This window comes from Balaenoptera borealis (assembly GCF_965194805.1).
Source record: "Balaenoptera borealis genome assembly, chromosome: 3".
NCBI classification, from domain to species: domain Eukaryota; kingdom Metazoa; phylum Chordata; class Mammalia; order Artiodactyla; family Balaenopteridae; genus Balaenoptera; species Balaenoptera borealis.
This window is the reverse complement of record NC_138866.1, coordinates 14439706-14466628: the sequence shown is the minus strand read 5'-3', so window position 1 is coordinate 14466628 and position 26923 is coordinate 14439706. Positions and strand designations below refer to the sequence as shown.

Genomic DNA, 26923 nt, shown 5'->3' with positions numbered 1-26923 from the left:
ACCCAGAGTGGCGCGTACGATCACAGACTCACTGGACTTTAGTCAAAAGTAATGAATTTTGTGATAGAAAATTGATCTCTCTTGTTCACACAATACAGGCTCTGTCGAGAGAGCAAACAAACAGGGCTGTAAAAATTAATTGAAAAGAAAGGGTCTAATTAAATTTTTATATCAGTGTACATAATGGCCAGAAATAGTAAACACTGCTTTAAAAAAAAAAAAAGAAAGAATCAGAGCTGGAAAACAGCTAAGAGCTCTACGGCTCTTCAGATAACAGCAATCGCTGGTCACTCTCTAGGGCATTCACACAGCTTCATCTTATTTTCTAACCCCCAGTAAATGGCATATAAAGTAGAAAGACTAGAGAACTGTGAAATATTTAAGCACTTACCATTCGGTCCAATTCTACAACTATTTACTGAGTGCTCCCCAGTGCCTGACACCGAGACCCATCCATTCCCTGCACTGATGTTTACTGGTGTCTAATGCACACACATCCGCGCACAGCCCGACCTGGGCTGTAGGGTCTTTCTAGGTGGTTGAGTACCATCATGGCTCTGGGAGATGATTACAGTCTTTTAAGAGAACTAGCACATGTACACACAGGACCACAATATAAGGCAGTATCTGCCAAATATCATCCAGGTGATTCGGGAAATTTATTCTGACGTGCAGTGAGAGTTCAAAATTTGGTTTCTTGGAGAAGGTGAGATTTACCTGCAAGACTACACCTGAAAGGACAGTAAGTATGCAGAGCTGTCTTGGAGAAAGAGAAGAATGCTCCAAATATTTCTCTCCTGTTATATACGCCTAGAGATCTCATTCCTGACTGGGCATCCCTTGCTGGGAGCTTGGCTACGGTCACCTTTGAGGTGACCGACCCTGGAATGCTGGGGATGGAGCTTATAGGATCCAGAAGTGACAGGTGTGGAGACAAGGTTTAAACTGGACAGTAAATTTACCTACAGCTTCAGGTGCAGAAGGAGTGGGTAACCTGAATCTAATGAGCTTATATAATTCCACAGGTGAACAGAAAGATACTGGTAAAAGGCATCTCCGCCCGCAAAAAGCCCCGTGGAAAGAAGCCCTCTGAAATTGATGGGTCTGTTTAGAGATAGCATCTTGCTTTATGGAGCTTCAGGGCAAGCTTTCAGACTTCTGGTTTACCCCTTCCGTGGGGGCCCCTAAGTGCTGCAAGGCCTCCGACCCCAGCAGAGTTGTGCAAGTCTCCCCACCAGGCACAAGTGAGCCGGGAACCCATTGTAACGACATACAATCGCGCCTCCTCACAAAGGCTGGCTGATCACGAAGTTTCTAGCTCTAAAACATATTATAATAGTATTTAATAATTCTAATACAATTACTATTTTTTTTAAGTACTAAATTCATTAACTTGAGATGTCTGGTTTTTTTCTTTAATTAATAGTAATCTTTTATTTATTTATTTTTGGCTGTGTTGGGTCTTCGTTTCTGTGCGAGGGCCTTCTCCAGTCGCGGCGAGCGGGGGCCACTCTTCATCGCGGTGCGCGGGCCTCTTCACTATCGCGGCCTCTCTTGCTGCAGAGCACAGGCTCCAGACGTGCAGGCTCAGTAGTTGTGGCTCACGGGCCTAGTTGCTCCGCGGCATGTGGGATCTTCCCAGACCAGGGCTCGAACCCGTGTCCCCTGCATTGGCAGGCGGATTCTCAACCACTGCGCCACCAGGGAAGCCCTACAATTACTATTAAAATAAGCATAGACCGCTGGAGTCAGAGATGATCCAGCCCATACACATCATCTTACACAGCTAGGAAGTGCGATCCAGAAAGAGAAAGTGACTTGGGAAAGGGAGCACGGCTAATCAGGACCAGTGTCAATATTTAAAAACAAAAAGCCAGGTTTTCAGACTCCCAGAACAGTGCTCTCCCAGACTCCATGCCAGTACCTTCCAAACTAATCATCACCACAATCACTTCTGCAGACTTAGGAAGAACTTCCAAATAGGCAGGAAGATTAAACCACAGCACTTTGTATAGGTGATAGAAAGCAGTTCTCATGATACATCAGATTTATTATAAGTCCACCTTTCAAACTAGAGTGTGATAGGAAACCAGCTTAGTCATCAAAGTGTCTCAAGTGACTTGAACAAAGCATGGCACACGGGAGCTCCAGCAGCAATGGATGACTGAATAGTGAAACATTCCAGCTTATCCAGCCTAGGGGAAGAAAATGAATGTTTTGCTTTTTGGAAGATAGAACCTGGGAATCCACTGGGGGCTCTGGAACAGGTAATGAAACCATGAAGAATTCCATGGTCCCAGACAACGACCCCATGAGGTGAGTTCAGCAGATGAACTGGCCACATCATGGCTATTTAATAAGATGAAGAGCAGGTATCCTCCACTTAGACGTGGAGGGAGAAAAAGACACAGGAGAGGAAGTAAATAACTTGCTCGTATCATTCAGCCACGTGACTGGCATAGGCACGGAGACTTGGACTGAAATCATAACCAAATACCCATCACAGAACAAGCCTATGACATGGGCAATGGTTTCACCTGACAGCAGTGCTAGGTATTAATTTCTCACAGTTGATGACACTTTACACACACTTTAAAAATTGGAGTTTTATACAAATGAGGCAGGGCTCAAACAAACAAAAAATACCCCAAGCCGTTTCCCATTATTTCCAGAATAACAGCTGACGAAGTCCTCAATGCCTAAAACTCAGAACATGGCAGAATCCTGGCTGTCAGTGGTTCTGAGCCAGGGGCGATCTTGCCCCCCAGGGGACCCAGGACAATGTCTGGAGACATTTTTGATCACCAGAAGTTTGGGGAGGGGGGGGCGGCCGGTGCTGCTAGCTGCTGTTGGCAACTGGTGGGTAGAGGGCAGGAATGCTGCAAACCACCCTACAATGCACAGGACAGCCTCTCACAGCAAAGAATTCTGCAAACCATCCTACAATGCAAGGACAGCCTCTCACAGCAAAGGATTCTGCAAACCATCCTACAGTGCACAGGACAGCCTCTCACAGCAAAGGATCCTGCAAACCACCCTACAATGCACAGGACAGCCTCTCACAGCAAAGAATTCTGCAAACCATCCTACAATGCACAGGACAGCCTCTCCCAGCAAAGGATTCTGCAAACCATCCTACAATGCACAGGACAGCCTCTCACAGCAAAGGATTCTGCAAACCATCCTACAATGCACAGGACAGCCTCTCACAGCAAAGGATTCTGCAAACCATCCTACAATGCACAGGACAGCCTCTCACAGCAAAGGATTCTGCAAACCATCCTACAACGCACAGGACAGCCTCTCCCAGCAAAGAATCCTGCAAACCATCCTACAACGCACAGGACAGCCTCTCCCAGCAAAGAATCCTGAAAACCATCCTACAATGCACAGGACAGCCTCTCACAACAAAGAACTCTCTGGTCCCAAACATCAACAGTGCCAAGGTAGAGAAACCCTGGGTTCGATTTCAAATCACAAGGTTATGCTGAGTTTTGAGGTAAATGTCATGATGTATTCCCCTAATTCAGGGAGATTCTACCAGTCTCACTCATGGCGAATTTCAGGTAACATAAGAATAAACTATTTCTGAAGTACTTCCTTAGCTCCCAGTAAACCGAGTTAAATATCTTCACTGATTAAGTTCAGAGGCATTTTCTCTCAGTTTCCTTTATTTTGGATGCTGACTTAAGGGCCGCAGAGATTCCGATGGGGTCGCTGCAAGCACAGGCCAGCTGTTTGTCAATGTCTGTGGAGGCACAGGAAGCAAAAGGGTGCCTGCAGGACAGAGAGAAATCTCCAAAGTCCTCAAGCAGAGCCAATCAGTGACTCCCATCTGCTGCAACTTTTATGGGCAGAAGTTGCCTTGCATTGGGAGTTGCAAAACCCTTCTTGGCTCCGAGGAAGAAGCACACATCCACCTTCTGCTATCTGGCCGCCCCTGGTCTCACTTCCGGTTCACCGTTGTTCTTCCGGTTCTCATACCCAAACGTGTGAAGCGTGAGCGGAGAATGGAGACAGTGGGAATCACTATCAGCTGCTTGTGGGTAGTAGCATTTCACTTAAATGGCTGTTTGCAGCGAGCCTGGCGGTCTTGTAAAGGAAGAGGGAAGAGGAAAGGAGAACAGGCTATTTGTCAACGGGTCAGGGCTAGAGGCCAACTGAGGAGAGGGGTGAAACCAAGAGAAAAACCATGATATATGTTTCTCCTTGGCCTTCCAAAAGCAAATTGTGGGTTTGTCCAAATGTTGCAGTTGGAAAATCAGAGCTATTCGACGGAAAAGGTCATCTGCTGAGCAGAACTCACTGCTGTAAAATGCGTCACCTGCGGAAATGCTAGCAGTCATCACCTGCCAGGGAGTCTAGAATCAAGGCCACAGGTGGCCGTACTCTGCTCCAGGGATTCCTAAGCGCAGGAAGCCTGCCTAGGTGGCCTCAGAAACCTCAGTGCCTGGGCCTGCACAGGGGAAGGGCCAAAGGAAGGAACAGGTGTTAGAGTGTGAAATGAGGTCTGTTTAAAAGAAGTGCTATGCTGCCTTTATTATTATTATTAATTATTATTATTATTATTTTGTGGCTGGATTCTTTTTAATTATTATTGTGATAAAATATACATAACATAAAATTTGCCGTATTGACCATTTTTAAGTGTACAGTTCAGTGCACTGAGTACATTCACATAGTTGTGCAACCATCACCACTATCTATTTCCAGAAGTTTGTCCTCATTCCAAACAGAAACTCTGTACCCAGAGTGGTTTAATATCACTACCTCCTGGCTGCCCCTCATCTCAACCCCAAGTAACCTCCAATCTCCTTTCTGTCTCTATAAGTTGAAGTGGAATCATACAACACTTGTCCTTTCATGTCTGGCTTGTCTCTCTTACCATAATGTCCTCAAGGCTCACCCATGTTGTAGCACATATCAGAATATCGTTCCTTTTAAAGGCTGAATAATATTCCATTGTACATATAAGCCTTGTTTTGTTTATCCATTTGCCTTTGACAGACATTTGGGTTGTTTCCACCAGGGCTGCTTTTTATTTGTTTTTTTTGTTTTTTGTTTTTTTGAATTTTCTCACTGTGCCGCGCAGCATGTGGGATCTTAGATCCCCGACCAGGGATCAAACCGGTGCCCCCTGCAGTGGAAGCACGGATTCTTAACCACTGGACCGCCAGGGAAGTCCAGGGCTGCTTTTTAAACAGGATGATTTATGGATTTGGTAGAGCGCTGGTGTTGGTGAAAGAGGATGAAGAGTAGGCTCAGGTTCTGTCTGCCACTAACTCCCCACGTGATCCTGAGATCCACATGCGTCTCAGGGTTTTCACTTATAAAACTGAGGAACTGAATTGGGCCAGTGATCTCCAAAATATTTTTGGCCATCATCTATAGTAAGGAATAGAGTTTTCATTATGACTGAGTTTACACAAACCCACATACATAACTGAAACGAAAGTTTCACAAAATAACATTTACCCTCCTATGTGCAACCCACTCTGGTGTTTTCTATTCTATTATTTTTCATAAAAAAAAAAAAAAAAAAGAATGGTTGTAAGCCCTACATTGATTTCACAACACATTAGCGAGTGGCAACTCATGCTTTGAAACACCCTTATTTTAGATTACTTTTTCCCAAATTGGTGTTCCTTGGAATATGTTGATAAGTGTGCCCCCCCAAAAAAGTATCTGTCTAATAAAGTGTGGGAAAAGATCTGAATTAGCTCACTACAAAGTTATCATGAGCTGCATTTCCCAAATTTATTGGCCATGGAAAACTCCACCCATGTTCAATAGGAAAGCCCTAACATCTCTGGAAACTGTTCACTGTAGTACCCATTTGGGGAAACTAAACTGGGTGGTTTTAGGTTCTTTTCTGCCCCACTTTCTATGACATGGGACAGTAATTCTCAGCATGATTTTCCTGGCGCACACTATAGAGGGAGACAAGCACCCTTCACAGAGATGCTATATCTGACTCCCCAGAGTCATGCCATTCATCTATTCACATAAACGTTTGACAGAAAATAATAGACTGTATTTTTTAGAGAAGTTTTATGTTCACAGCAAAAGTTCCCCCAACACACACAGCCCCCTGCACCATCAAGAGCCTATATAATTTTTTTGAATTCCCTCTAGTGATTCTGACACCCCACCTCTTGTTCCCTTAATGCTGATCTAGAGACTTCGTTAAAACTACATCTTCCAGGACTAATTGCAAAACAGCTCAATGGTCTAGCACATTAACATCAATTGATTCTCTCAAATTTAGTTATCATTCCTACACCTTTTTATATTACTGAAAATGTCCTTACTTGTTGCATTTTGCCACCCAAGTAGTCCACTCAACTTGGCACATATAAGCCAAAGTGACCAGGAGAGCTTTATCATTTTCAACAATCTAAGTCTTGCCTTAGCAACTATACACTTTCACGGCACTATTTTGATAGTTATTTACAGTTTAATTTGTATATATGTGGGTCAACCAGAATTAGCCCGGTATTTTCAGAAGAATCTTCACTTGCTTATTCTGTACCGAAATAAAGTTAATTCTGTGTCTTTCATCCATTTTATGATTTCAATATCAAATAAAGGATGCTAATCACATTTATTCATTTGATTTCACAAATATTTACTGGGTTCATACATATTGGAGGTTCGCACCAATAATTAGTTTTTTTTAAAGAATGTTTACACAATATATTGCTTTAACAGCCATGACCAAAAAAACTTAACCCCAAAGGGTAGTTAGCTCTTGTCAGCTCTCCCCACAAACGTATTTTTTTTAATTACACATAAAAAATGATTAGAAAGATGGCTGTGTGGCCATTTATTCCCAAAGATGATAAGAGTATTTAAGCAAGCTTAGAGGAAAAAACAAAACCTTAATGATCTCTGAGAACGGAATTCATCGGCAAGGCAAGTCCTTTTTTTTTAAATTTTAATTTGTTTCTACTGAAATTGAACATATGGCAGGCACTGATTTGCTTTTCTTTTCTTTTTTTTCTCTTTTTTTTGGCCACACCGCACAGCACGTGGGATCTTAGTTCCCTGACCAGGGATCGAACCCGGGCCCTTGGCAGTGAGAGCGTGGAGTCCTAACCACTGGACCACCAGGGAACTCCCCAAGGCAAGACCTTTTATATTGAGAATGTTGAATTTCTTTATTCTTATTAAACAGTCAGTATAAATAATCTCCCAAATCATAAAACTCAAGTCACAAGTTTGAGGAAATATTGCATGATTCTCCCCCACCTCACATCTACATTTACTTTTCTATTTTGTCTAAAACAGAAGCGATCCTTACACAAGCATGGAGCCTGCACGCACACACACACACACACACACACACACACACACCCCCACGGCCCTGACTCACTTCCCTCCCCGTTTCCCTCTGCGGTGCCCTCCTCCATGCGCACGAGTCAGGATACTCTCAGCTGCCTCTCCACCCCGCTCCCCACCAAGCCCCAGGGATCTCCCTCCAACTGTCTTTGTTCCCTCCTTGCAAGCTGTTTCAGACCTTCATCTCCAAAGATGTGATCTACTGCAGGGGCCTCTGAACTGCTCTCACCTCCATCTGTCCCACCCTCATTACCCTACAGAACTGAAAATGCCTTTTAAAAAGCAATGTGCCAGGGCTTCCCTGGTGGCGCAGTGGTTAAGAATCCACCTGCCAATGCAGGGGACATGGGTTTGAGCCCTGGTCCGGGAAGATCCCATGTGCCATGGAGCAACTAAGCCCGTGCATCACAACTACTGAGCCTGTGCTTTAGACCCCGCAAGCCACAACTACTGAGCCCACACGCCACAACTGCTGAAGCCCGCGCACCTAGAGCCCATGCTCTGCAACAAGAGAAGCCACTGCAATGAGAAGCCTGTGCACCGCAACGAAGAGTAGCCCCCGCTCGCCGCAACTAGAGAAAGCCTACGTGCAGCAACGAAGACCCAGCACAGCCAAAAATAATAAATAAATAAAATAAATTAAAAATAAAAACTGATGTGCCAGTCTTCCTTTCCCAGGCTCACCTCTCCAACTATCAGATACTGGAGAATATTTCCATAGAAGGAAGTGACGACAAGGTGCCAAGTTAAGGTGGGAAGAGCTGAGTCTCTGGAGTCACAATAGGGAGAGACTGCCGGCTCAAGTCCCAGCTCAGTCGTTTACGAGTGACCTGGGTGACCTGCCATTGGCAGGCACAGGACTGCCTCTCTCAGCCTCAGTTCTCTAAAATGTAAAACAGTGATCAAATCAATCTCATCAGATTCTTATAAGAATTAAGACACATTGCATACATGATGTCTGTTAATACCAAGCCTGGTACATAGTAGATGCTCAATAAATGCTTGGTTTTCTGTCTTGATTTAGGGTTCAATGCAGGAGGAACTAATTAAATTTTAAATTCTTTATATAGGCATACTTTATTTTATTGCGCTTCACGTGATTGCATGTCGCAGATAATTGCATTTTTTACAGATTGAAGGTTTGTGGCAACCCTGAATTGAGCAAATCTATCAGTGCCATTTTTCCAAAAGCATCTGCTCACTTTGTGTCTCTGTGTCACATTTTGGTAATTCTCACAATATTTCAAACTTTCTCATTATTATTATATTTGTTATGGTGATCTGTAATCAGTGATTTTGATGTTCATACATACTATGACTCACTGAAGACTCAGATGATAGTATTTTTTAATCAGTAAAGAACTTTTAAGTTAAGGTATATACATTGTTTTTAGACATAATGCTATTGCACACTTACTAGACAACAGCAGAATACAAATATAACTTTTATATGCACCGGGAAACCAGAAATTCCTATGACTCACTTTATTGTGATATTCCCTTTATTGCAGTGGTCTGGAACCAAACCCACAATATCTCCAAGGTCTGCCTGTAATCCTATAGTGCTAAAGAGCTCACATCCACTACATAGTTTTTTCGTAGAAGTTTGGAATATCAGGTGGAAAGAGATTTTTGTTTGACTCTGCATCAAAGAGCTGTATTAGAGAAATTCACGGTGGTTCTCCTATAACTTTGACTTCAACAGCAGTGATGACAGAATATTCCGCATCTAAGAGGGGAGGGTAAGAGGGGTTAGAAAGAGGGAACTTCAAAGGGCTTAAATAATAAAATTCCATTGGAGTTACCATATGCCCCACCCTGCCTTTCTCAAGAACAGCCCATTACAGAGCTTGAAGGAGGCACTGCTCAAGTGAGGGGGTCCTCAGAGTCAGGCCATGATCTATGGCCAGAACACCTCCTGCAGAATTCAGGGCCTGTGGTATCACCTATTTGTGAGTTCTGAAAACAGATTTTCACGTACAAAGAATCAAGATCATCTTTTAGCAGGGAGGGAGGGATAACATTTGGGTGACTTTCTTCTTGAGGGATGAAAGGGAAACAGTGAGATTTCCTGGGAGAAAGAAGCAAGATCTAGAGCAGGGGGGAGACGGGCTTTGTTCTCATCAAAGAAGAAAAGAATGTAGGGGGAAAAACTAATGAGTTACTGCCAAGAGATTTAAACACGGATTATGTATCTGGTAGAGAATGCACACAATTGAGTGTTTTGGCCAACCTGCGGTGAAAACTTTTCCCATTATGATTAGGGAAGGGGGAGCCCAAGTGCCTTACCTTTCAAGTGCTCTGTTCTGCAGTAAGTGTTCAGAGGAAGTTTCCTTTCAGTAAGGAGCAGAGGGAGGCTTCTTTTCAAAGGAATAATGAATGAGACAAAGCGAGAGCAATTCCTGGCTGGCACCACCTTACACGCATTTGAATTTTCTATGGCAGCCGCAAAATGTTTAGTCCTCTGACAACATTTGGTGCCTTGGAGTCAACAGCCTGGAATTTATAACCTTTCCATCACAGAGTCACCTGATGGGTCTCTTAGGCTTCAAGAATGACCCGGTCCAAAGAGTCAGGCTTTGTGATACCCAGAGGTACACCAGGGCCTTGGCAGACAGATGGGGAAGGAGATGGAAGGCCAGAGACACCAACACTGCAAACCCGCTAAATTATCGTCAGAGGGAAGGGATACAGAGTGAGCTGCCCCACCCCCCCATATGTCCCTTGCCTCATAACAGTAAAGGGAGGGAGGGCATTACAATTATTCCGGGGCATCCCTGAGCAACTAGAAGAATCTGTTTTGCACTATTCTCATAATCTGCACTCTGCTATCTAAGGGAAATCATTGATAAATATCTATTGAATAACACCTGTATGCAGGGTTAAAGCACAGGGAAAGAGAACTCTAAAAGAATCCTGGTTTTCACAGATCTTAAATCTAGTGGAAACTACGGAAGATAATATATAAAAAGATGCCTTACAATGCAAACCAATATTTAGGGGCCAAATTGGTATGCAGCATGTGTAAAAACAAGACTATACAATTACCAAAAGAGAGTCTTGCGAAGGTGAAGAAGGAGAAATTAAAATGCATTGATTTTCCATGGGCCAGGCACAAATGCATTTGATACAGCCCTTTACTTAATTTAATACCCATGGCACCCCTTTGAGACAGGTATTCTTTTTTTTCTTCTTTTTTTTTGGCCACGCCACGCAGCATTAGGGACCTTAGTTTCTTAGTTCCCCAACCAGGGATCGAACCCACGTCCCCTGCAGTGGAAGCTCAGAGTCTTATCCACTGGACCGCCAGGGAAGTCCCAAGATAGGTATTCTTATGCCACAACAGGAATGACAAAATGTAACTTGGCCAAGGTCACACAGATAGGGAGTGGCCCAGGCAAGGTTCTAACCCGCATCTTTCTGAGACGTACTGGGATTTGCTCTAGGCCTGGTTTGATGGTGCTCAGCTTGCAGGAGCTGGGAGGGAGCCTGGGGATGGTCAAGTGGGGTTCTCAGGCTGTGCTCCCTGATGTGCCTTGTTGCACATGAGGAGCTGAGGCCCAGGGAAGCAGAAGGACCTGCCCAAGGGCACCAAAGCTCATCAGAGACAAGTCGCCTTGTGTGACTTCTGGTCTACCACAGGGCAGGATTCTGACAGGTGGGGAGGGTCGGGGATGCCAGCACCCAACTCTGAGACCTTAAGATCTTTAGCTCTTTTTCATTTTTCTGCTTTCTTACTGTTGTTCCAGACTTGCCTCTTCCTCCTGAGGACGTCACAGCTGCTGCACCCGTCCATCCGCCTGCAGGACCAGCTAGGGTCCACTCCCCAGCAAGTGTGGGCGGACATGAGACCAGGCAGGGGGCTGTGGGCCAGAGGAACTCACCAAAGCCCATCAGAACACCCACTTCCAGTGGTTTTCTGCTGAAAAGTTTAAAAGGGGGGGAATCTCTCTATGTTCCTCAATTTCTCTATAAGCAGAAAAGGAAATGGTGGGGGGAGGAGGGAGTCAATTTCTAGGTCAAAGGAATCCTAAGATACTAAACTCTGCTCTCTTTATCATTAAAAAAAATCCTTTCACTGAAAGTCCCACAATTGCAGAGGGAAAGGGACAGGGAGAAGAGAAGAAAGAGGAAGAGGAAGAGGAAGAGGGGGAGGGGAGGAAGAGGAGGAAAGGGGAGGAGGAGGGGAGGGTGGAGGAAGAGGAGGAAAGGGGAGGGGGAGGGTGGAGGAAGAGGAGGAAAGGGGAGGAGGAGGGGAGGGTGGAAGAAGAGGAGGAAAGGGGAGGGGGAGGGGTGGAGGAAGAGGAGGAAAGGGGAGGGGGAGGGGAGGGTGGAGGAAGAGGAGGACAGGGGAGGGGGAGGGGAGGGGAGGAAGAGGAGGAGTAGGAAGAGAAAGCCACTAAACTTCTTCTACTTGTTTCCTCTGAATGTTTTTTTTTCCACTCACTTTTTTTCTTGTCAAGCTAGATGGGGGTGGGGGGGTGGTGTGTGTTTGTGGGGCGGGGTACTAAGTGTGTTAGAGAGATATGGGTGGTTAACAGACTTTGACCAAAACCTTCCATTTAAAAGTAGATAAACACACCGTATACATGTCTCTACTTGGACTATTGTGATTAAGCAACTCAATCTAAGAAGATAAGGATTAAAAAATGTGTCTAAAGGGTTTATGGATGCTGTCTCCAGTTGAACGAAAAATCAGCAAGAGTTAGCAATTAATGTGGGATTAACGTGTGACGCTTCTCACACTCTTCCTGCACCTTTCACATACACAGCAGAGTCTCAAAGATGGTTTGACAAATAACGCGATGTGGCCCTTACGTAAGAAAAAACGAAAGGTTAAGAATGTGACCAGAGACCAGCCCAAAACATGTGATACCACAGAATAAGGACACCAGTTTGGCTCTGCCACAGAGATTTATACAAAGGGTGGGTGTTGCTCTCGTTAATTCAGTGGATAAACAATAGGGGGAAGGTCTGGATGATTTGATGGACAGCTTTTGGAAATGATCTTCTGCTTGGCAAAACACCGCAGTGATAATTTTCTTCACACGGAAGGAAATGCAAAGAAGTGTCACTAAAACAAGAGAGGTAATTATAGGGCAGGAATCAAAATACTGGGTGACACAGAATGAAGAGTAACTAAATTAGTCCCATTACGGCCTTGAAATCTGGACTTAACAATTTCAAGAGAAGAATCTGACCTCTCATTTCTGAGTAACAAAGCCATGCATATCTTCCCTGTGTTTTGTTTCCAACCTACACTGTGGGCTTGGAGAACTACAAACACCGCGCTACCAAGTGATATTCCATTACTCTCCTGTGCTGGCAGCTCAACAGACTTAGAAACAGAACATTGCAAGAGCTGGAAGGGGTGACCTTGCAATTCTCCCAGCTTCAAGGGACCCTGGCAGCTGGTCATCTCAACTTGACTAGCATCCCAAGAGTAGCTGGTTCACACACTACCCAACACTTACCCACCCAAACAGTTACCCACCCACCCAAACACTTACCCACCCAAACAGTTACCCACCCACCCAAACACTTACCCACCCAGTTACCCACCCACCCAAACACTTACCCACCCAAACAGTTACCCATCCACCCAAACACTTACCCACCCAAACAGTTACCCACCCACCCAAACACTTACCCATCCACCCAAACAGTTACCCATCCACCCAAACAGTTACCCACCCAAACAGTTACCCATCCACCCAAACAGTTACCCATCCACCCAAACACTTACCCACCCAAACAGTTACCCACCCACCCAAACACTTACCCACCCAAACAGTTACCCACCCACCCAAACAGTTACCCATCCACCCAAACACTTACCCACCCACCCAAACACTTACCCACCCAAACAGTTACCCATCCACCCAAACACTTACCCACCCAAACAGTTACCCATCCACCCAAACAGTTACCCATCCACCCAAACACTTACCCACCCAAACAGTTACCCACCCACCCAAACACTTATCCACCCACCCAAACATTTACCCATCCAAACACTTACCCATCCACCCAAACAGTTACCCATCCACCCAAACACTTACCCACACAGTTACCCATCCACCCAAACGTTACCCACCCAAACACTTACCCATCCACCCAAACACTTACCCACCCAAACACTTACCCATCCACCCAAACACTTACCCACCCAAACACTTACCCATCCACCCAAACAGCTCTTCCACCAGCCTCACCTTCTTCCACACATTTCCAGCTCTTCCACCAGCCTCACCGCTTTTCTCATTATCTTAAAGTCCCCCTCCCACCTGGTCAGAAACATCACAGTGAGGTCTGGTCTACACTGAAAGTGGGAATTACTGGTCATCATATCACTTGTTCAAATACTCACCTTTTATTAATATAACCTGAAACTACTTACAGTACACTTTTGACCAACATTAATTCACAGCTGACGCACTTATAGTACATGAATTCTCCCCACCTCCATTCTACCTTCCTCAAATCTTTTATGAATGATGGGTTCTACTGTCTAATCTAATTATATTAGGCCTCTACTTCTTAATCCCCCTCCTTTTTAGTCTATAGAATCCAGGAGTGTTTAGTGTAACCAGAAGTTGGAGAAAGAGGAGTCTTAGAAATGGTAGTGGTTGGTTTTAATTTTCTATTGTGATGAAAAATTTGCCGATTTTTAGATAACTAATGAGAACCTACTATATAGGGAACTGTACTCAACGTTCTGTGGTGCCCTAAATGTGAAGGAAATCCAAAAAAGAGGGGAGATATATATGTGGCTGATTCACTTTGCTGTACAGTAGAAACTAACACAACATCGTAAAGCAAATATACTCCAATAAAAATTTTTTTAAAAATTTGCCGATTTTACCCTGCTGCAAAACAGAGTGTGCAGTCTGTTGTCTCATGTTGTACATCACTGATTTCATGCGTTTTTGACAGCTCTTTCATATTTCTAACATATAGATCAATTTCTCCCCCTCTGAGAAGGTGAGGGGGTTGACAAACATGAAGAATGCAGGTCGGCCCCTAAGATGCTCTGACCAGGAATCTGCCAGGTCCTCCGATGGTTATTTGGAGATGCAAATAAACAGGAAGCAAACCGGTAAAGACCCCGGACTCCTGCTGAGTCCATCAACACTTCAACTTTCTAACCAGGAATCAAGGACACAGAACCCCTTTGTTATCCATTATCTCAGTAGTTAGATCAACAGAAATTTATCAGTAGCAGATTTAAAGAGATCCTAACACTTCTGCTGACAGAATACCAACCAGGGACTGAGGGCACCCCAAGAGTTCAGAGGATGAAAAAGAACTCAACTTGGCTCTCTCTTGGCCATGAGTTTCACTCCGCACCGGAGTAAAATAGATATAATCAGCCCGGCTGCTTAAACATTCAACTTTCAAAGTGAGTGTGAAAACAGGATGAAATTGGATGACTGGGCACTATATTCATACGATACACCTAGTATATAAGAGCTCAAAGATAACAGAGACTATTTTCCATTTAAATAAAATAACAGAGGATGAAATGAAGATGAAATGTACAATGGACAGCATATTGCAGGCAAAATGCTGAGATTAAAAATATTCCGAGACCAACTCAGAAAATAGAATGGAAGTCAATAGACAATATGATTTGATATGCAAAGAAAATCATAGCTAACTAATGGATTTTTAAAGCTCACACTGTAAATGAGCATTGTTTTTTATATATAAGAGTGAACCCCTACAATTGTAAGCCTTTTCTATGATGTCTCCTCCAATTTTTTAACAAAACAAAGTTTGTACTTCAAAGTACTATTATTAGAAAATCTTGTCATTCAATCCCATATTCATTTTACCACATTAATTTAGCACATCCTTCAATATATTTAGCACAGTGAAGCTTCACACTGATTTTAAAAGATTTTTAAAATTTAAAAGAATATTGTCCTTTAAAAAATTAAGCATAATGTTGCAGTTTAACGCATATGCTTTCAAAATACCTAATACCTCACCCTTTTAAACTACACTTACACAAGTAAGTGTATTGAATATGAGGAGCTTTTAAAAAACTATTCATGGTTTCCATCAAATATGTCGCTTACAAGTAAATATAAGGAGTGTAATGTGTAATAATGATGTAACTAATCTAAATCCTCACATTCATTCTTTATGCTTGACTGAATTAAAAGTTGAAATGACACAACAATCTAACAAACTCCTTTAATACAAGTTAAAACTGATTTTATTGTGGCTTTCCAGTTCTTCTGCCAACAATTAAATGCATACCACTTTGAATAACTGGAATGAAAGATGTCTTATAAGTTAAAAAATTATTGGATGCTATCCAAGCAATGAATAAGCTATTCCTTCCTGTGTACAAATTCAGCATTTTAGTGGGGGAATTAACATGGTTATGTTAACAAGCTTAACATTGTAAGGATTTTCTAATCTTTTAATTGTCTAAAAGGATGAGTTCCCTAAACACCCCACCTTCCCTACCTCCTCCCAACGCAATCCCCCATCTGCCATCATCAGGTCTTTCCTTCGGCCAATGCTTACTTACCTGGTGAGGAATCCCTGATGATTTCCTTAATTCAAATATATACTGACCACTCTGTACAATTTCTATATCCTTAGCAGTATTGTTCTGCTATGTAGGCATTTTTAAAAATTATAAAGAATAAGCTCAAAGCACATGAATAGGGCAGCAGGCAGGATAAAAATAAAACCTTTTGGTGAGGCAGCACTAAAATCAGCCATTTTCATTAAGACCCTCAATATCTGAAAGGCCAAAACCTTTGGAGAGGTCATTAACGTATATTTTGCGGCTCATTAAACTGCTCTGAAGAAGCAAAAAGAAACATAAGGAGCTAAATGATAAGCTTAAATGTTCGGAATTTTCTTTTTAAAAAAAAAAAAATAGGTGAGAGCGACAGAAACTTTCTTCAAATGTTTTGACTCTGTAAACTTTAACGTCATCCAAAAAATAAATTTTCAGACGTAGATCAGCAAATAAAAGTCTTATGGATTTTTCTAACTTTGTACATGTTAGGCTACAATACTTTATATAAAATATAAAATACGTTGTCATTATTTTTAAAGATATTTAAGCAAAAAGTGAAAGGTGCATTGGGGAACAGAAGTCCCCTCAATCAGGGTTTATGTTCCTCTAAAGCCCAACCATGGCTGCCCCATCACATAAACCAGAGGCATATAAGATGCTGAGATTTCTTTGGCGGTACCAAGGAAGCATAAAACTATAGTGGCTCTGGCTCCCAAATTAGGTATATTTTACTAAATTTCCCTTCTCTGAAAAAATGATCATCCAGGAAGCTCTCTATAAACCATCCTGTTTGATTCATCGTAAAACCTGTTCCCGCCTATGGTGAGAGATGATTGAAACTTTTTTTCTGTAAACTGATTTTGGATTGGTGCCTATCCCAGAGGGGTTGCTACATAAGACCCTATACATAACTTTTGAAAACAATCTGTTGTCATAAACATTGTTTTGGGGTGCCCACTATTTAAGGGGTATGAATTGAGTATTGTCAAGTTTAAGGGCCCCCACTATAAAGTATCAAAATTATAAAAGCCAAGGTCACCCACTGGGGAGCTGTTTATTTAACCATCAGACATGGAGAGAGATTAGAAAAGGGAAAATTCCTAAAAAGTTGGTGGGAGTGTAGATTGGAACAGAGTCTAAAATTGGAAGGCAAATTGGCAATATCTATATCAAAAGCATTAAAATATGCATATCCATTCATGAGAAATCCCACGTCCAAGAAAGAGGGGCATAGGCAACAAAACCATTAAACCAGATAATAGGACTTTTCTGAAGACGTATGGGCAAGAAACCCAACTACACCATCCTCTCTCCTCTTTCCAGACCTAGAGTCTGAAGGTCACACTGGCAAAAGCTGGGAACAAAAAGAAGTTGTTTTGGCATGGGCAGCTTGGCCTCGGGGACCCTACCAAGCACAGTTGAGCGCCATTTCACAGAAATAGAGTTCCAAGAACTGTAAGAGCCAACTTACAGCCAAGCCCCTTGTACGGCTCAGCAGATCCTAGGGGGAATGAGGTAAAAGCAAGAGCTCCTGATCACCATCAGCTCTCCAGTTGTCTTGTAACATGATAGAGACAGACTCCAAATGGGTCGGGCAAACTGCTCAGCGACGCAGTGATTTTTACTTTCCATTACAACAAAAGGGACGTGGTTATTTTAAACTGATAAACTCAACTAGTCTGTGCATCGGGGACTGCTTTTTCTTTAACAGAAAAGTTACAGAGACAGTGCAGAGAGTTCTCACAGACCCTACACTCAGTTTGCCCACAGTTAACATCTTAGGTTACTATGGTACATTTGTCACAACTAAGGAACCAACACTGATACGTTGCTATTAACTGAACTGCACACTTTATTCCTATTTCACTAGTTTTTCCCTCATGTCCTTTTTCTGTTCCAGGAACCTATCCAAGAGATCCCACTACCCATTTAGTCACCATGTCTCACCATGTCTTCGTAGCCTCCTCTGGTCTGTAACAGTTTCTCAGACTTTCCTTGTTTTTGATGACCTGACAGCTTTGAAGACAATTAGTCAGGTATTTTGAAGAATGTCCCCCCCAACCTTGGGGACAAAACCTTGTCTAATGTTTTTCTCTGATTACAGAGAAGTTAGGGATTTGGGGGAGGAGGACAGCAAAGGTGAAGTGATAATTTCTTGACATTGTTATCACAGGTACATCTTGTCAACTTCACATCACAGATGCTGTTAGCTTTGATCACCTGGCCAAGGGAGTGTTTGCCAGGTTTTCCACCGTAAACTTTCTTTTCCACCCCCTTTCCACACTCTGCTCTTTGGAAGTAAGTCATTAAGTGCAGCCACTCAAGGGGTGGGGAGTTAAACTCCCATTCCTTGAATGGAAGAATACCTACATAAATTATTTAGAATTCTTCCGTATGGGAAATTTGTCTCTACTCTCATTTATTTATTTGAGCATTTACTTATATCAGTATGGATTCACAGATGTATTTTATATTTGGGGTTATATCCCAATGCTATGTTATTTATTTGTTGTTCATATTGTCCCAGCTTTGGCCACTTGGAGCAAATTCAGGTTGGCTCTGGTATGCTTTTTACATCCTTGTTTTCTGAACACTGCCTTACTTTCTGCTTCTCCATATTTTTATTAGTGAAATACCTTACTTAAGAAAAGGGTTGTGATGGGATGAATTTTGTGTTCCCCCTCCAACACACACAAAAAAAATTCACATTAAAGTCCTGGTTACCAGTACCTCAGAATGTGATATTATTTGGGAATAGAGTCATTGGAGATGTAATTAGTTAAGATTAGATCATACTGAATAGGGTAGTCCCCTAATCCAGTATAACCGATGTCCTTATAAAAAAGGGAAATTTGGACACGGCACACAGGAAGAACAAAGTGCAGCACACAGTGAAGATGACGGCAGAGATCACAGTGGTGCGTGTAACAAATATTCAAAAGGGTATACTGGAAAACAGAGGCACAAGTCTCCGTGTGGCAGTACTGAGCATCATATTTGGACGTGAACAAGGTTTGGGGGTCAGTGTTTTCAGATGCTTCATTTTCCCTGCAGAGTTTCCAGCCACCTGCAGCTTGGCTCAGAGCACTACTTGCCAAGCACACCTGCAAGTACTAGCAATAACCACCATCTAGTATAATCACCATCTTCAGCATGCTAAGTACCAGCTCTGTGAAATCCAAGCACTTCCCAGGTGCCCCTCACAGCCATCCTGCGGGGCAGACAGGTGATTCCCTGCATCACAGAGGACCCAGCCAGATCGTGTCAGGTCATCATTTGTGGTCCCTGTTTAATGACTCGCTTTGTCCCACTTCCACCTTCCCTAAGTCACGTCCACAAGTGGCCCGATGGCTTAGAACCGAACTGACTACATCACTGTCAGCTACACGAATATTATACAATCATCCAGCATTTAGGACCCTTAGTACAATTTTACACACTAGAGGATACTGAAGCAAACTCTAAGCTTTCAGATGAAGGAACTATAGTCCCCGGGAAAGAGAAAGTGACCTGTTCTTAGAGTTAAGACATGGAAGAGGCAGGCTAAAATCTGGTCTGTCTTCTCACTCCACATCCAGTAACCTTTACGGAGGTGAAATCTGAGCTACCGCATGGGTAGAGGCAGAAACTTTTTTTTTTCCCCTCAGTCACCTGGGAGAAGAGGAACTGGATGTGACAGACTGAGATCTGAAGTTTTCGTCTGGAAATTATTTTCATTACAAAAGTTCCAGTTCATCTGCATTTTTATTCCGATATTAACAAATCAAATGAAGTCATTAGGCTTAGGCCAGCTCAGAAAGCCTCTCGCCTGAGTATGCATTCCTCTTGCAACCTCTAGAGCTCTACTATAATCCTTCAAATTATTAAATAATTACTGTGTTTCCCTTGGGGTCGCGTTTGGCAACAAAATACTGGTCTAAATGAACCAGTGATACGACCCAGTGAATAACACTTATGTTCTTAACTTCTTAGAAGCAAATGGATATGAAATATTTCCGAGGTACAAACTGGGAGGAGAGTGAAGGGTTTTCTGTGGGGTGTGGAGGGTGAGGGGAGCAGAATGACAAAGGAACATGAGAATCTGGGAATTATTCCAATAATGAGGGTCATCCCCCCCCCCCCCATCAACCCTGTATATCAGTAAGTCTCCACTCCAAACCCAGTTTTCTCCCATTTCAGGAGTGGTTACGGCCACAAAGAGAAAACCAAGCATATGGCTCTGCCCTTCTGGACATTTCTACAGTGCTGGCTGGGCTGTTTTGGAAAATCCCATTTTATCTCCTACAGCTATATGACCTCAAGTTGTCATTTCCAATAAAGTATGCTTCCACTGATTTTTATGAACATAGACAAAAGCTGCTACAACCTTTTTTGCCCCCAAATCTTTCAAACCAACTGTAGTTGCTATGTAGGGTTATTTGTTTCTAAGGCAACAGCCCATATCTAAGTACTAATGGCCTGTCCTTTTGCCAGGCAACAAACAGCCTTGTGATGCAACTGCACCTGTCTCGGCTACGTGTTACTATGGAGATGCTGCAGTTGCTATGGCTACCATCACGCTAATCGCCTAGCGAAGGCAGACATACAGCAGTCTTCTCAGAGAGCCCAGCTGTTCCTCCCCGTCTCTTGCTGAAGACTGATTGTCTAAGGCCTCTGACGGAATGCTTCTTAACTGAGATGCACAAGAACTTCATTAATGCTGTTTCAGAGGCTCACTTTGTGCTCCCTTCTGCAGAACAAACACCAGACTAGGGAAAGAATCTGCAACGACACAGACTGTGAAACTACCGACATCTATGAATTCACGCCTTTCCTCAGTGACATAAACTTGTAGTCCAAGGATCATTCTCTTAACTGAGTGGTGACAATAGAAACATTTCTGTGCATTAAAGAAAACAAAATTTTTTTTGTAGAGTTGAGGGATAGATTTCAAACCAAAACACTATGCAAGAGAAAATCAATTTTAAAAATTGGTTCTGTTTTATATGGCTATTTTTTTAGACTCTAACAGTAACCTATTTTTTTTAAAGTGACAGGTTGCATATCCTCCCCTCCAATTCTATCTCTGTAAAAATGGCACCCGTGACCTCACTGTCTCAAAACAAATGGGCGTGTGAGGGGCAATCCTAGTCTCTACTGTTCTTTGCTGTTTTCCTTGAAGAGGCAAACACCAAGTAACCACAACAAAACGATCACTCTGGAGCACCGTCTACATGGAGACGGGGAATGGCAACAGCTCTGTGCATCCTTCAGTGAAACACCTGGAGACACTCTGGCTTGGAGGATGGGAAGTTGGAATCGCTTACCCGACTCACTCCTGGACTCTCATCCCTGCAAACGGCCACACTCTGAGATGTTAAAGCTGTCAACTTTCCTTTGTAAATGTTTCTCCCCAGGAAGACATTATTTCACCCACCACGAAGCCTTCTGGAAGGAGACACATTCGTCCCAAGCAGCAGAAGCGGTAAGGTTTGCAGAAAAAAACAATTGGATATGCCTCCAAGAATACTTAACTTCTTTCTCATTTATCTACAGTTATTTTTATAATCACACAGCCTATTAAATTAGTTTCAGTGCCTGTCTCTGCCAACATAATGCAACTTCAGTAGACAACAAACAAACAAACCCCAAAACAAAAAAAGTCTGAATGGCTTACCTTTGATATGCCTGAGGAGAGGCGGGAGGTGTATTGAACACATTCGAGTGTGGGTGATAAGGTGTCTTTTTCAAAGCCTGAATTAGATTTTGTCTATACTCTGGGTCTATGCACCACAATGACCCTTTCCCGATACTCTGCAAAGAATGATAAAATACAAAAGTGATTAATATAGAGACAGTACCTACTGTGCAGTAAGTAGATGCATAACTCTCATCATAGTTACTTATTCTGAAAAGCCTCTCACTTCTTTGTTAACTGTCTGCCAGCCTTAACTACTGTACTATTGTCCTCTGACAACAGGACACCAGGCAATGCGCTTCTGTGTATTCACATTAAGTTTAACAAAATGAATATGTTATTTCCAGGTGATGTTGCTACAATAATATTGTAATTTTCATACCCTACTGACCAAAACCCTCAGTTCCCTTATTATTTTTCAGTGTCAACTTTGAAAAACATAGGTATTCCCTTTAAAAAGTGAGTTTTAAATTTGTCAGGTATCAAGGGTTGAGAGAAAAAGAGGGCAGAGACACCCTCAAAACTCTGTCTCTGCTTTAAAAATTCGAGGGTTATGCTTTCAAACCATATTACATCAGTGCCACTTTACAAAAGCAGAGAAGTAATCCACTTGTTTTTTCCTGCTTAACAAAAGAATGACCTGTAAGCTTCAAATGGAATTCTGTAATGACCTTCCCCAAGAAACAAAAGAACTCAGGCAGCAGTGGTAAACCTTAGCCAGAATCCAGTACTTATTTTTTGATATCCTCCATTCTGGATTTTGCTCCAGACCTGAATCTTCAGAAGTCAGAAACTTTAAAATACAAATTTTATCAAACTGGTTCCATGGAAAGAGGGAGACTTGCTTGGAGGCCCACTTTCAGTTGGACGCTTTCGTTCTGGGCACGCAGCATTTTATAAAACAAATGGTAAGACCTGCCCCTGAGGCCCGCTGGATCTGGCGGCAGGCTGATGGGCAGTCAGTTCTGACTGCTCGCTTTCAAGTGACCGAATGTACCCAAGCTGTTTGATACGGTCATTTGTAAACATTTACTGATTTGGAGAGAAAAGAAGTCAAATTATATAAACCCACACCCACCCCATGCTTCCAGCCAGCGACTCTCTAATTTTCACAACTATTATACTACAGGAAGATTTAGAAAGCAAACAAGAAAATCATTTAACTATTATGCGGGGGGCAAAGTCCAAGAAAATCCCTTAGAAGGAGAACTAAAAATAAATTATTCCTAAAATCTTTAAAGTTTTAAAAATTTGTATTTCAGTCATCAGCTTACCAGATAGTTTACTTACAAACCTACTCACAGAACCCCTTAAAATTCTTTACTATCAACACCACCGTGCACTCAGCACAGGGAATTGCTCAAAGCCAAGGTCCGGGGCTGGAGCCTCTGCTCCCCCCACCCGCCCCCCAAGTGCAGGCCTGACCCCAAACACAGTCCCCGTCAGGCCAACCTGCCTGGGCTAAACACCAAAGCTCCCAGTTTAACCACCCGGATGTTTAAAGAAATGAAAGATTTCAACCTTGGAAAATTCAACGCCCTTATGTGGTCTTTCCTTCCATGCGTACATTTTCAAGCCCGGAAGGGGGACTAATGACACTTTCCGGGTAAAGCAGGCAGGCCACCAATGATCAGCCCTGGACCTTCCATTCTGTCCTTTGGAGAAAAGCTGTGCAGCACACTTTTTAGAAGAAAGCAAAAGCCAAGATGCTGAGAGGCGTGGGGGAAGACCAGTAACTGCCAAATCTGGATAACGTAAAGCAAACCACAAAAGCCAGTCATCTCGGCAGCAGGGGTCCTGGCCTGAGTCTATCAAAGGCTCCCTGTCGAGCCCTGTGCCAGGGGGACTCTCTTTCTAACCCCCTTGAAGACGAGGCTCCCAACTAGCTAGTTGGAGGGCCAGGGCCCACGTGCAACCCAAACGTTTCTGCAATGAGATTACCCTGGTTCTGGGAACCACACGGGGCTTCTGTTTCCATCAAGGTGGCTTTCAGGGTGGGGCCGTTTAATCTTACAGGGAATAAAAATATGACAAACAAATGAAGGGAAATAACAATAAGCCAAGAAGGCGGTTTCTCCTAATCCTTAACATCTTGTTTATTATACTACACTACTATTTACCAAAAGAAAAAGGGGAAAACCCCGCAGGATTGGGGTGCAGGGAGGATCACAAGGTAAGTGATCCAGGTACAAGAGGCAGGCCGACCTATAGTAAGAACGGGACTTCTAAAGCCAGACAGATGTTTCCTGTGTGGCCTTGGGCAAGTCAGGGTCCCGTAGAAAGTCCAGGCTTCCTCAGCAGCAAAATAAGGACCCCCTTAGAGACGGGTGTGCGGTCCAGCATGAGAGGAAACACCTAGAACAGTGGAGAACGTACAGGCATTCGATAAATGGCAGAGGGCGGAGGGGATCGCGAACAGCTCCTTTTGGACAGAAGAAAGAAGGCAAAGCTGGCTGGACCATGCTTTCCGTATCTGATTTTCCCATCATGAAAGAATCACCAAATTCCAACAGAGGCAGTGGGTGGGGCCTCCAGCAAGTGGACCTTCCACGTGAGGACTAAGAATTAATCTACTGGAGTGCCATTGGTCCCGGCTCAGCAAGGGCGCTCTGGAGAACTTTCTTACTTTCTAAGACGCCCCACTTTATTTCCACCCCACCCCCCCCATCACCCTTCTATGAACCCCTCACTCCATGTTACTCCTCCCTTGCTCAGGAAGCCAATTCTGACTTGCCTACTAGAAGTGTTCCTTTGCCCTGGTCTTCGCAAAATGATCACCAAGCTAAGGTTTAATTCCAAACTTGGTCAGCACACGCTCACAGTATCTGTTCACTGCAGGCATGTGCCTGAGCTTGGGATCATCACGGTTCCTACCTTGATCAGTTCTGCATTTTACGGTGAGCGTGGTCTGGAACTGTGATAGATTTTCACAGACCAAACACTAACTTCAGTATCTCACACTCAGAATTTCCAGAGAAAAAAATAAGCCAAAAAAGCATCTTCAGGACACACCTATGGGGACACTGTAGATCCCTCAAATCCCTCCAATGATTTTCCAGTGGAGAGCTCTAGGCAGAGCTTGGAAGGAGCATGAAAGAGGCTGGCACCGCATCTTATTTGCAAGCATTCTCCTTGGTCTCATGCAACAGTTCAGAATAGTAAAAAGGTTGACTTGAAAACTTTTAAAATGGAACTATGCAGAGTAGAGAATGCTCAAGTTTATTCGGCAGGAAAAATTACATGTAACGCCCATAACGGGGAGAAAAGGGTGTAATTTGATTAGAGTCGTGTAATAAGTTTGAGGGTCAGAGCTTCTAGAATTATCTGCATCTCATCTAAAGAATATGGATTTCTTTTTTTTAACAATAATAACTGTGAGGATCATGCACCATTAAATGTTAGGGAATTCAAACTAATAAGGGAAGAAAGATTTCTATTCATAGACACATTTTCATCTTTGAAAAATATTTATATATATTTATGTAGGTAAAATATTTTTATAAAATATATAAATATACATATTTTCTATATTTATAAATATATAATATATAAAATGCATATTTACAAATATGTTTTTATATATTTTATATTTATAAATATATATATTTAAGACAAAAACATGTCTGTGTAGGAAGGGAGAGGTGAAGGAAGATCTTTCTTATGTGAACACGGGCGCGTGCGCACACACACAGAGTTTGAGAAAACTAATGTGAAAAGGAAAAGGGAGTGAAAACATACGGATGAAGCCAAGTTGTTGTAGTTGTTTTAATTAAAAAGCACCTGGGGAATAATAGACAATTCCTTGTTAGCAATGAAAACATCAATACATAGCAGGAAAAAGAGACCAGGAGAACCTATATTGTAGGAAGAACTGATTAGTGAGAAGGGTTTTAAAGAAAGAGAGAGATAAGAATAACCACTAAATTAAATCTTAAATCTAACTTCTAAGGATAACTTGCTTTTCCCTGAGAGGTCTGGATCCAGGGGCATCCCTGGCAGCCCATGAATTTCTCCCTGTTCCCGGAGCTCTGCAGACCCTCACGGCAGCACTGGTCAGTCTGCCGAACATCGGGCCTTTACTGCGGGTCTCTTTACTAGGTTGTCCCTGAGGATAAACCGTATTTTAAAACATTGTTTACAGAATGTGGGCCATGATACATTAATGGGGCATGCAGTCAATGTAATGGGTCACAACCAGCACTGCCTTCATGGAACAGACTAGAACCAAATAGAACAGCTTAGAAAGCATCTGTACTAAAGTAATATTTTGTGAAATGTGTGTGTGAGTACACCTGCGTGTTGGCGTACAGTGGATCACAAAGCAACATACACTTCTTACTGGGGATCTGGGTCCAAAAAGGGTGGTAAACACTGTTCTAGAGCAATGGTTTCCATTTTCTTCCTTCTCGTCACTTCTGAGGGATAAAGCCCTTTCCCAGCTGTAACGGAGGACTCCCTCAGTGTGACCCCCAATTCGCAGGGGAGGGACCATGCTTGGGGATGGGGGTTAATGAGGCAGGACCCCTGGCAAAATGGAGCAGGGAGCTGGATACATGTTTGTGGTGACTCTGAAACAATGCCCCCCCCCCTTTTTTTTAACTCTTCATTTTGTACTGGAGTATAATGATTAACAATGCTGCGTTAGTTTCAGGTGCACTGCAAAGTGATTCAGTTCTACATATACATGTATCTATTCTTTTTCAAATTCTTTTAGGTTGTTACATAATATTGAGCAGAGTTCCCTGTGCCTACACTAGGTCCTTGTTTGTTATCCATTTTAAATATAGCAGTGTGTACACGTCAGTTCCAAACAATCCCTTTTGATGTTTCTGATATGCCATTTCCACGGATGTTTCCAACACCACCCACCCTCTTCCATTCCCTCACCCATATGGTACCCACTGCATGCCAGGTACCATGGGGGTACATTAGTGAATACAAAACAATACAATAAGGCAACTGCTCTCTTGAAGCTTGGATTCTGGAGGGGGAAGAAGACGGTAAGTCAGTCAAGAAATAAATAAGCAAGATCATGACAGACTGTACTGCCTGCTGTGAAGGAAATAAAGAGAGTGGTGAGTTGGAAGACAGGAACTTGCTGCTGTGTGAAAAATAAAAGGGTTGGGAGCGGAAGAGGACCTGCCGGGATCTGTGAAGAGCTGATGCCACAGCCCAGGCCCGAAGTGACCAGGTGGCAGCAGTGACGTAGAAGGGAGGGCAGCTTCGCGATGTAATCTGGAGAAGCAATGGGACCTGGCGATGGATTAGAAGTGGCAGGTAAAGAAAAGAGAAGAATAATGGTTTGATTTGAGTAACTAGGTCAAAGATAGGGAGGCGGGGGGAAATCCAGTGCTCAGGTG

The 26923-nt window shown here is 43.1% G+C and overlaps 1 protein-coding gene and 1 long non-coding RNA gene across 7 annotated transcripts in view; one reads left to right on the top strand and one right to left on the bottom strand.

Moving 5' to 3' along the window:
• The window catches only part of FOXN3 (forkhead box N3), a 407081-nt gene that overhangs the window by 164017 nt on the left and 216141 nt on the right, over window positions 1–26923 (bottom strand). For all 6 annotated transcript variants that reach the window (XM_082383725.1, XM_082383724.1, XM_082383728.1 and 3 more), the window contains one exon: window positions 21543–21679. In XM_082383725.1, the coding sequence (XP_082239851.1) occupies window positions 21543–21679 (137 nt within the window). The remainder of the gene's footprint in view (window positions 1–21542; window positions 21680–26923) is intronic.
• Window positions 13333–26923, top strand: part of LOC309624946 — a 436224-nt gene continuing 422633 nt past the window's right edge. The window contains exon 1 of the long non-coding RNA XR_014242252.1: window positions 13333–21350. This is a non-coding gene — a long non-coding RNA (uncharacterized lncRNA). The remainder of the gene's footprint in view (window positions 21351–26923) is intronic.